Genomic DNA, 11,865 nt, shown 5'->3' with positions numbered 1-11,865 from the left:
CTCCCACTATACACTGTCAGGGACTCTCTCCTCTCTTGTTCTATTCTTGTCCTGCATGATACAATACCATGTCCAAGTTCTGGTCTTTTATCAAGACCCTACAATTTCTTCCAGAGCCTTCTCTGTGTTAACCCAATGGCCAGTTCAAATCTTTGTATGACATATGCAAACATTAGTAGTACTAGTGAATGAAACCAAAACAGTATAATAATGTTGAATCCCAATGCCAGTCAAGTCTTTTGCTATTATTTCACTTAAGCTATCACTTTCCTGAAAAAATAATTTGATGAGATCATCTCATAATAAACATTTATTTGGTAAACTATCTTATAGAAATAGACTCTAAAATCAAACAATTTCTTGCTTAAACAACAAAAAGTATAATTCCAATCTCCTCCCATCAAAAGCCTGCTCCATAACTGAAGTACCAAAAACCCATGAACTATATTATGTATTACTAAAAGAAAGGGGGAAAAACATTTAGTAAACTTCCACAGGAAGACTGTATAAATCTGGAAGTGGTTAAGTACATATAAGCCTGTACCCAAGAATACTACCCAGTCTCAAAAATTAACTAAAAATCCAAACTTAATATGGATACTTCTTTGTTCTTAATAAGGCTCAGAAAATTACCCTCTGTTAAGTATGCAATGGTACTAGTTACATTATATAAACTGATATAATCAAAAAAGTGAAATGGACAGTGTGGATTTCAAAACCAGTATCAGTAAATCATTAGATGTAAACAAGAACATTTAAAAGTCATTCTTTAGCTCGAATTTAAAACAAACATTCAGGACTGGAATCTTCAGAATTTTCTAGTATCTTGAATATCCCCATCTTCTCTTTAATTGGTCCTGAGGCATTCATTTGATCTAAGAAAAAATATTAAGACAGGTAGTTTTTTTAAAGTATAAGAACCTGAAAAGAAATCATAAAAGCAATTTCCAATATGATTTATAGGAAGCGAGTCATCTGTCCAAACTTTAAAAATTCACACTAATACAGGGCACTCTCTTCCTTAATCAGTAAGATTTAAGAGCAAAAGCAAAAAGGTACACCGTTCTCACTTCGATAACTATGATCAGCTTTTAGGGAACACATAATCTGAAGCATCAGTCTGCTAACCAAAATCTCTTCTACTGAATTTATGGTAAGATACACAAGTTACAGAGCAATAAAGAGAACACCAATTTGAATTATATTCTCAGAAATGTTTTAAAAAGAAGCCCAATCATGGTTAGTTTAAAAGCTGAGAAGCAAGACACCATTGAAAACTTACCTTTACAAATAATAGAATCATTGCCAACATATATAGTCTTTTAAATTTTTGTCAATGGGACAGCTATGGAATAAAGTCTCTATTGATTTTAGTTTGTATTATTCTAAGCACATTTGTATGGTCATTGACATTTCTTTCTCCTGGTAATAGTCTGCTCTTATGTTGTCTATTTTTCTTGTTGATTTTTAGTTATTTTGTGTCTGTTTATATGTTACAAATATTGTTTGAGGTTTCTGTCTTACATGTTTACAGGATCATCCATTTTAAAGATGACTTTAATATTAATGTAATAAAAATATACCAATCTTTTCATATAATTTGTGAGTTTTGTACCATGAAGAATTCTATTCTAATCCTAAAGTCATAAACATATTTTTCCATCTTCTTAAGTTAAAATTTTCTTTTAGTATGTAGGTTCTGAATACATGCTTAGATTGTTAATGTAATTAAAATTTGTTCACAAGTACAGAGTGAAGTGAGGAGGATGTAAGTTAATTTTTCTCCTGTTGATTACTAATTACCCAGCATCATATATTGATTAATAGGAATTTCCCCTCTCTGATTTGAAAGGCTATTCTGTCACTTATTGATCTTCCATGAAATTTGATTGTCTTTCTAGGTTCACCACATTGTACCACTATTCAATTTATCACATTATGTGCCAATTCCTTTTAATAAGACTTAATACCTGGCATAGATTACCTTATTCTTCAAAATTATCTTGGTTCTTGACCCTTTACTCTTGTATTTAAGTTTTAATAACATTCTGTTCTTTAAGAAGTCATACTGGGATTTTAATTAGAAGAGCAATGCAAGGAATTTAACTTAGTTTGGGGAATGCTGACTTTTTTTTACATTAAACATTCATAACCATGAGTAGTTAAATCTGTACATTTATTTGGACTTTCTGTTAAATGTCCTCAATGTTTCATAATTTTGTCCATAAAGGCCTTAAAAATTGTTATATTTAATTCTAGGCATATTACAGTTTTGTAGCTATAGTAAAATATCTCATTTACTAAATAATTATTGCTGTTACACATACTACTAATTCATAAGCAACCCTCTGAATTCTATTCCAAAAGCTTCTCAATTCCCTGGGACTTTCTAAGAAGAATATGAGACCATCTCTAAATACAAGCAATTTGGACTCTTATTTATTATTAGAGGTATTAGGATCTCTTCCTATACTGTACAATTACAGTAGGAATGAGAGCTATTATCCTTGATTATTCTTGATTTTAGTAGTAGTTTCCTAGATGAATGTTCCTTATCAGCAAAATAACTTTCTTTCTATATCTAGTTTTAAGAATTAGGAAGATTATTATACCGTTATGTCAAATGAGTTGCGGGTATCTAATGAGGTGATTGTCTACTTTTCCTTCATTCAATTAATGTGAATCATATTAATATTTTCAGCTGTTAAACTATCCTTATATACCTTGTATACCATAATAGACGAAATTAAGGTATTAGTGTCAAGTTTCTTAAATGTAATAATGGCATAGTGGCTATTTAAAAACATGTTCTCAGTAAAAAAATACATAATAAAGTATGTGCAAAATGTCATGACATCTGAAATTTGTTTTAATACTCTGACAAAAGAAAAATGGCAATGAAACAAGACGGATAAATGTTGCAAACTATTGTGGCTGAACAGATTGCTTTATGAGGGGTCCAGCATACTATTCTACTTATGTGTATATTTCAAAGTTTCCATTAAAAAAAAAAAGCATGGTACTTACCAATGAGATCGCTTCGATCTAACAACAATTCCAGATCTTTATCACTAATGACCTTCTCTCTTGATCCTTTTACTTCCCTATGAAAAAAACATTCAAGTCTCTATGTATAAATCAAAACTATAAATGACATCTTTCTAAAATTAAAAAAAATCTTACCTTTCATAATCTCTAGATTTTAATAATTCCATTAATTCCTTAGGATCTAAGAAATTCTTAGACTGATTTAATCCAGACTGACCACCTTTGAAATGATCTAGAAAAAAGAAATTCAAGAAATTCAAAGCATTAAAATTCCTTTTAAAACTATATGTTACGGCCAGGTGCGGTGGCTCACATCTGTAATCCTAGCACTCTGGGAGGCCGAGGCAGGCGGATCGTTTGAGCTTAGGAGTTCGAGACCATCTGCTAAAAAAAAATATAGAAAAAAATTAGCTGGGCAACTAAAAATATATAGAGAAAAAATTAGCCGGGCATGGTGGCACAGGCCTGTAGTCCCAGCTACTCAGGAGGCTGAGGCAGGAGGATTGCCTGATCCCAGGAGTTTGAGGTTGCTGTGAGCTAGGCTGATGCCATGGCACTCTAGCCCGGGGAACAGAGTGAGATTCTGTCTCAAAAAAAAAAAAAAACTATATATTACAAACCAATCAGGATGTCTTGCATTAAAAGGGACAGAAAAAATCAAGTGTTGGTAAGGAAGAAAAGTAACTGAAGCTCTCACACTTTGCTGATAGGAGTAGAAAATGCTATGTCTGCTTGGGAAAAGGTTTGGTAGTTTCCAACAAACCTATATACTCCTTAAGACCAAAGACAAATAAATGTATTGCATACACAGAGTCTTGTAGAGAGCAACTTATTCATAATACCTAGAATCTGGACATAAACATCCATCAACAGGAGAACGAATAAACTATTAGGCAACAAAAAAAATCCTACTATGAACAGCATATATGAATCTCAAAATATGTTGAACAAAGTACCTAGACAAACAATGTACACATACCAGTCAATAGGTGAAGAAAAAACTAATCTATGTGACAAAAATCATAATACTGGTTCCTTTCTAGTGAGGGTCAAGGGAGAAAGGGGAATGACCGCAAAGGGTACATGAGGAAACTTTATCTTAACCTGGATAATTACGTGAGTGCACATACTGGCCAAATTCATACAGCTGTACACTTAAGATATGTGCATTTTATTATATGTATATATCTCAATTAAAAATTATCAGCATTTTAAAAATCCTTTCAAATTTTTATGTAAAATTAATCTATTAAAATACCAAAAATAGAATTTAGGAGAATAAAACTATGGATAAGCCTTATCTAAACTGAAACTATATTCCATACTTAAGCAAAATATAATTTATTTCACCATTTAATTCCTAAAGCAGCACAAGTGACAATGTTTTAGTTTATACAAAATCTTCTCAGGATAAAGCTCCTTCCCTCCCCCCATGCAAATTCCAACTACAATCTGAATGTTCCATCAAATCAAATTAATTTTGTCTAAAATCTAATCCACTCTTCCCTCAAATCCAGATACCCTGGAGAAAGTATTTGCAAAGCAGAAGAGTAAAAAATAAAATGACAATGACTTTCAACATTTTAACATTATTATGATGCTCCCATTTCTCTAGGCTTGACGACTTACATGGATAATTTTCAACTTTTTTCAGGTAGCTATGAAGCCATCTATTCAAATATAATTTCTCTTATAATTTTTTTTTTTTAGAGACAGGGTCTCACTGTCATCCAGGCTGGAGTACAATGGTGTGATCATAGCTCACTGTAACCTTCTGGGCTCAAGTGATCCTCTCGAATCACCCTCCCCAGTAGCTGGGACTTGTAGGCGTGTGCCACCATGCCTCGCTAATTTTTAAATTTTTTGTAGAGAGCAGGTCTCACTATGATGCCCAGGCTGGTCTCGAACTCCTGGCCTCAAGAGATTCTCCCACCTTGATGTCCCAAAGTGCTAGGATTACAGGCGTGAGCCCCTATGCCTGGCCCAGAATTTTGTGTTGAATGAATAGAACTGCTCCAAGGAATCTCACCTACTTCAATTCCTCTCCTCCTCAGAATCTTTTGTAGATTAAAAACACTAAAACATTGTGTCCTAAACTATGAAAAGGGTACTCCAGAGTCAAATATTTTGTGAAACAGTGGGCGTTCAACAAAGTAAACAGATTCTTTTAAAGCACTGCTTCAACGCACTGTTAATACTCTAGTATTTAACATATTGAACTTACAGGATGTTTAGAAGTTTTCTTAAAACTTTTGGCAGACCAATCTCTGATCAGGAATATGCATTAACATCACGTCAAATTCCCTATGACAGAGTTTAGGATATTTAGCCTTAAGATTATTCTTGACTCTTTCTTCTCTACCCCTCTATTACTTTTCTATACTCACTAACATACTTCCTTGTATGTGTATGGCCAGCACCTTAGCTTAGGCTTTTAGCGCTCTAAATTCTCCACAGCTTATTTAAATACTGTCATATCGAGCGGCACTAATTTCTTTAATAAAGAAAACAACAGTTATAGAAATTCACAACACACAATGGATAACTGAAACAAAAAGTACTACATAAGTATTTACTTTTATGGATGATCAATTTTTCCAGTTTTCGTTTAGCAGCTGCTCTTTCCACAATTTTCTGATCAATAGTATTTGCTGTAACAAGGCGATATACAACAACTGGCTTTGTCTGACCAATTCTATGACATCTATCCTGGGCCTGAAGATCAGACTGGGGGTTCTTAAAGTTAAAAAGAAAAATAATATTTAATAGTATTAGGTTAAAATTAATTTAAACTTATATGGGTAAAGTCAACATGCATAATCCAATCAGAAACTTTTTAATAATGGTGCCTTAATTTAGACTCCTAGAGTAGCTTCACAGATAAAGTTACCATTACACACAGTTGGCAATCGTAAGAAAAAATTTTATATACTGCAAAGAAAAAATTTCAAGTTTTTATATACAGAAAACTTGATAAAGAAATGAATCTTAGCTGAAAATGGATCTTTTCGGAATATATAAATGAAATTGTAATGTATACAATGAAAGATTAAAAATTCAGAATGGAAATAAATAAGCATTTGCTATGCTTCCAACTTACCCAATCACTATCATAAATGATAACTGTATCAGCTGCAGTCAAATTAATACCCAGGCCACCAGCTCGTGTACTCACTAAGAAGATAAACACATCTGGATCTGTGTTGAAGTTGTGCATCTAAAAGCAAAAAGGATGTGAACACAACAAATAAAGAAACTAGCTTTAACCAATAAGACTGAAGGAAAAAATTATTTTTAATTACATCTGTTAGTGCTTGCTTCGGCAGCACATACACTAAAATTGGAACAATATAAAGAAGAGTAGCATGGCCCCTGCGCAAGGATGACATGCAAATTTGTGAAGCATTCCATATTAAAAAAAAATAAAAAGAGGAAAAAAAAAATTACAACTGTTAGAGACCTATCCACTGGAGGCCAAAGGAATTGTTCAGATATGTAAAACAATTATGTTAACTAATAAAATCTGTGCTCATGTTAACTATTTTATAAGCAGCTATTTTATTAAAGAAATCTTAATTTTGTTAAAAACTACACATCACAAGGATGTTTAAATAAGAAAAACTATGTAAAAAAAATGATGACAAAAATCAGTAGTGGTTGTGTAGGAGATAGGGTGGGTGGAAAGAGTGAAATGACTAGGAGAAAGCACAGAAAGTTTTCTGGCCTGATGGTAATGTTCTGTATCTTGATAGGTGTTTGGGATACATTTATATATATGCTTTTGTCAAAACTCAGCAAATGTATACTTTATTTTATTTACTTCAGGATATGTAAATTTTACCTCGAAAGATAAAATACGCTGAAGTCACTAGAGAAAAGGGTAGTATCATTTATAATTTATTTTGAAATGCATCAAAAAAGATGATGGAATGTTGAATGGACACAGCAATGCTGTTATCACAGTCATGTGATTTAAAAAGCACAGTCAAATGCCAATGGAAGGTTTTAGGAAGATTTACAGTTGCTTACTGTAACATTCCTTTCAATTTTGCTACATGTTTGAAATTTTTGTAACAAAATAGGAACAGGAGTAAAAGGTCAGACAGAAATTTCCTGCTATCCCAATATTCTTACTGTCACAATTAAGTAGGATACATTAAGACTTATTAGTACTAAATGAAAATGGTTGTTTTTGATTCTACCACAAGATTTTTTGTCATTCCTATCTTATCAATTTGTGGCTCTATTTTGAACATTACTTCAGAAATCAAGATATGAGTTACAAAATAAGAGTTCAGCATGTGTGACATAAGTAGTCTTACATTTTTTTCTCTCTCTGAGTAAGACATGGATCCATCAAGCCTGCTAAAGTTAAAATTTCTGTGATGGCAGTAATCCATCAAAATGTCCAACATCCTTGTCATTTGTGAAAAAAGCAGCACCTGAAATTTAAATATATCTTAGTACCTATACTGATTAGTAAGAAATAATTAAGCAATCAAAATTCCAATCAAAAGTATCACCTTATGACCTCTTTTCTTTAGTTCTGGCAGCATTCGATCCAAAATTAAGAATTTCCCTGAATTTGTTACCAATTCTTCATCGACCTTAGGAATAGGCAAAGAGAGAGAGAAAATTGTCACTCACTATAATTACTAATCATTTGCTTTGTCAAAAAAAAGCCATTCCAACAGTTTAATTCTCAATAATAAGTCACTATAAAACTTAAAAACTGAACTTACTTTTTTAAAATCAGAAGATAAGTTATTTCTTAAAGAAAGACATACATTAGGATGTAAAACAAGTGATTTCACAGAAACAAAATTAAATGCAACTTTAACTGTGGTTTATCCTCCACATTCCTCTCAAAGGTTTTACATAAGAGAACATTAAGTTCAAAGTCACTGTGCATATAACAAAGGTTTACTCTTTATAATTGAGTAAACTCCCAACAAGATGCAAATTGCTGCTAGAATTCTTAGTAGTAATTAAAGAAAACACAGGAGCTTATAAGCAATTCAAGTATTATGAATAAAGGAATTTTTCACCTTCTGGTGAAATTATCTCATCAGAGAACTGTCTTCATTTGAGCAGACAGTTTTATTAATATCTTCTTCCTTGCTTGAATACAGAGTGCAGCAGTTCTCAAATGGAGGCAATTTTGCCCTTCACCCCAGGGGGACATTTGGCAGTGGCTGGAAACATTGTAGGCTGTTGTAACTGAGGAAAGTGGACACTACTGGCATCTAGTGGGTAGAGGATAGAGATGCTGCTAAATGTCCTAAGTGCATAGGACATTACCTCCTAAGAAAGAATTATCTGGCCCAAAATGTCAATATTAGCAGAGGTGGAAACCTTGTTGTAAACTAGTATGAAACAAGGGTTACTGAGGGGTTACTAAGAACTGATTTATTTTAATACTATGTTATTTTTCTATCAACTACCCAAGAATGCAATTCCATTCACTTACTCTGAAAGCCCCCAATTAAATATCAACTTTTTGGTTTTCTTCTGTGGCTTTTTGTTGAGATTTAAGCAATGAGCAGCAGGTTGATTGACAAGCTGAATATTAACTAAAAGGAATACTGAAAAGGTGAAAACTACCTTTAAAATATAGTAAGCAAATATGCAGAGTAGAAATCAATTGCTTTACTAAATATAAATTCTCAGCTGTTCACATCAAATATGTAAATAAAAATATTAGCTGCACATATAAAGTGACCATCAGTCTAAACCTTCTTCATAAGGTTCTCTGAATTTGGGGGGAGATTACCTCAGCTTACTGAGGGATAACAATCTTCATATGGCAAACAGCACAGTATTTACTTTTAATAATAATAATCCAACCAAACAAAATAACTTTCCTCCAATATAAAAAAGTTATAGAAATCAAAATGGTAAATTATTAAATGGTATTTACCTTAAACTCTTGTGTAACAGGGTCTATAGGATACTCAATCAAATATGGATGATTACAGCATTTACGAAGTAGCATCATTATATTCTGCAGCTTCAGATTAACTTCAGATTCTACAGGGATATTCACTTCCACAACAGTTCTACCAAAAACATATAGTGCATGTAAATAAGAAATGCAAAAAATACCACATTTAGAGACTACTTAAATTTATTTTTAAACTCACACCTTTCTCGGTCCACCTCTGGCTGTATTTGACTGATCAATTTTTCCAATTCATTAGGGAAATCATCTAATTTACTGTAATTTATTGATTTTCTAGTTCGTCGTTTTGGTCGTCCAGTAGGACTTACTTCAACTGTTTCTTTCTAAAAGAAAACAAATTTTTAAAAATCTGCTTAAAAAGTTATACCTTTAGGTTCTAAATATAAGCAAAATAAGGTATGATATTTTAGTGTACAAAATGATTTTCTAGCACATAAAAACAATTTTGTCTCTCATCAAGTTAGCAATTCCCAACTGTATAGTATCAAGGATCCACAATCTATAGCCAAATGCAAATGTTGCATGAAATTTGTGTTAACATTGATGACAATATTTGAAAGTGAGAATAAGCACCTTCAGATTTCACTAGAAAAAATTAAGGGTGTATAAAACTGTCTTGAATTTATATAAAGGGATTTAATAATTTAAAGCTAAAATAGGCTCCAGAAATTTGCCTTATAGAGGATATCTCTTTGGATCAGTATAGTATGCATGGAATCTTTATAATAGGCAAATACAAGTTTCTAATAGCTAAAAAGCCAGATCCTCCCTTTAATTATAATTAATATTAAAAGGGGAGAAGACAGTCTAATGGTCATACTAAACAGAAATACATAACCATAAATATTTTGAAAAGAAAATATTAGGTCCATAGCATACAGTCAAAATCTAGACGTTTACACAAAACTTAAGGATTTCCTAATCTTCATTTACAATGACATTCTACCTACATCTCTTACAATATGGTGGGTGATGAATGTGGCTGTTTCTTTCAAATAGAATATTCTATTAATCCTTCTGGCTATCAATGACCTCCTGTGAACAAATTGTACAGGTTGAGCATCCCTAATCCGAAAATCAAAATGTTCTAATGAGCATTTTCTTTGAGCATCATGTCAGCTCTCAAAGTTTCAAATTTAGGGGTATTTCAGATTTTGGATTTGGGATGCTCAAGCTATATATTAATATTTGCAGGGGACTGGTCTAGTAGTTGGTAAGCCCTTAGTAAGTGATTCTCAAATAATTGTGTGTTTGTTAAAAAATGCATTTCCAAGTCCAATCTCAAACAGAATGACGAGGGTTAATCCAGTAAAGGAACCTAAATTTTTTTTTCATTTTTGCTCCTATAAGCAGTAAGGCAAAGAAACCTAAATTTTTAACAAGCATTCCAAATGACTATAAAGCAATTAACACATAAACCGTTACTTAAATTTTAGCAGGACCAGGTAATACCTTTTACTACTAGCCTTATACCTTATACTCCAGTTAGAAATATACCCAACAAGTACTGAAAACAGATGAGGAGCCACAAGACTGAAATCAAGCATGAAATTTTATATGCCAAGTCTCATTTACAGTATATTTAAAATCCACACTCTACCTCACTGGATCCAAACATGCTTGCAATTGTACGGTTCACAATGGCTGTATAAAAGATCTCTTGTTTCTTTGAAAGAGGTGCATAAACAACTACTTCCCGTTTAGGAGGAACTTCAAGAGCAACATCAGATTTCAGTCTTCTCAGTAAAAAAGGTGTTAGAATCTAAAATTTAAACATGAACAAATATGAATATTAAACACTCCTATTTTTCAGGGAATACTATCCCCACACACTCCCTTTCTTCCTACATAAATACTATGAAATCTTAAAAAGTCAGATATAAATATAATCTCCTTGAAATTTTCCCAGACCAGTACACGATAAACTCATAGTATTTATCTGTAACATCTCCCAATTTGCTAATCTTTAAAAAACTCTAAGAATATATCTTGAAAAATTTAAAAAGTAGAAATAAAAAGGTAATATTTGTACTTCCTAGGGTTAAAGATTTCAGCCCACAACTTTTAGAAAGACGATTTGGACTAGCAGAAAGCCAACCAGTCTAGAGATGCAGACATGGAAGTTTCCTTGCATAAGTTCTAAAACTTCAGGCTTAAAATTACTATTAGCTGGGGTGATTACAAGTGATTATCACATTTATAAATAGAATAATATAGAAGCAACACATAATTATGCCATTATTAAATTATTTAGGCCTTTAAAAGAACACAAACACTGTTTAAAATTAGTTTATACCCTTAATAGCTTTCCCTATAAATTCGAGTTTATAATGGTTTACAGATAATAATTACATGGTAAAGCTCATTTTCAGGGCTTTGTACTTAAATACCCATAGATATTGAGCTAGGCATAGAGAGACTGTATCAGATAAAGAGAAAACGTTTCCAGTGGTTTAAGAAAAAAACATTATCTGCAGATACTAGCCAGAAACACATTAATATACCTATAGGCAATCAGAAAAAATGTAAATGCTATGTTTAAAGAGACCATCAAAATAATGATATATATTTTTCTCCCACTTGCACTGACATAATACAGTTTGATGTAGTCTAAAAATGGCAAACGTGGGTGAAGACGTGCTCTATCCCGTTGAAGGACACATATAAAAGATATTTATACATATATTTGCTAGGGTACAAGGTTTCTAAATGAATAGGCAAAAACAAGAAACCATCAGTTACCCCTGGAGAAATGGGAAAGGAAGTACGGCAGGAATAAAGGAAACTTTTACTTTTCATTTAATAACTTTCCATACTGTTTAAAAACTTTTTACCATGTACATATATTATTTTTA

At 32.3% G+C, this 11,865-nt stretch overlaps 1 protein-coding gene across 11 annotated transcripts in view; it reads right to left on the bottom strand.

Annotated features, from left to right (window-relative positions):
- Nucleotides 1–292: 292 nt before the first annotated feature.
- Nucleotides 293–11,865, bottom strand: part of HELLS (helicase, lymphoid-specific) — a 48,517-nt gene continuing 36,944 nt past the window's right edge. For 7 of the 11 annotated variants that reach the window (XM_012659681.1, XM_012659679.1, XM_012659672.1 and 4 more), the window contains 10 exons: nucleotides 10,611–10,772; nucleotides 9,194–9,333; nucleotides 8,969–9,107; nucleotides 7,572–7,655; nucleotides 7,371–7,490; nucleotides 6,149–6,265; nucleotides 5,625–5,784; nucleotides 3,184–3,280; nucleotides 3,028–3,104; nucleotides 293–875 (listed from right to left, as the gene is read on the bottom strand). In XM_012659681.1, the coding sequence (XP_012515135.1) occupies nucleotides 781–875; nucleotides 3,028–3,104; nucleotides 3,184–3,280; nucleotides 5,625–5,784; nucleotides 6,149–6,265; nucleotides 7,371–7,490; nucleotides 7,572–7,655; nucleotides 8,969–9,107; nucleotides 9,194–9,333; nucleotides 10,611–10,772 (1,191 nt within the window). In that variant the 3' untranslated portion in view covers nucleotides 293–780. The remainder of the gene's footprint in view (nucleotides 876–3,027; nucleotides 3,105–3,183; nucleotides 3,281–5,624; nucleotides 5,785–6,148; nucleotides 6,266–7,370; nucleotides 7,491–7,571; nucleotides 7,656–8,968; nucleotides 9,108–9,193; nucleotides 9,334–10,610; nucleotides 10,773–11,865) is intronic. The other 4 variants (XM_012659670.1, XM_012659676.1, XM_012659673.1 and 1 more) reach the window with 1 other exon arrangement.

Source organism: Propithecus coquereli, unplaced genomic scaffold, assembly GCF_000956105.1.
Source record: "Propithecus coquereli isolate 6110/MARCELLA unplaced genomic scaffold, Pcoq_1.0 Scaffold63, whole genome shotgun sequence".
In the NCBI taxonomy this organism is placed as follows: domain Eukaryota; kingdom Metazoa; phylum Chordata; class Mammalia; order Primates; family Indriidae; genus Propithecus; species Propithecus coquereli.
This window is presented reverse-complemented; position numbering and strand designations above follow the sequence as displayed.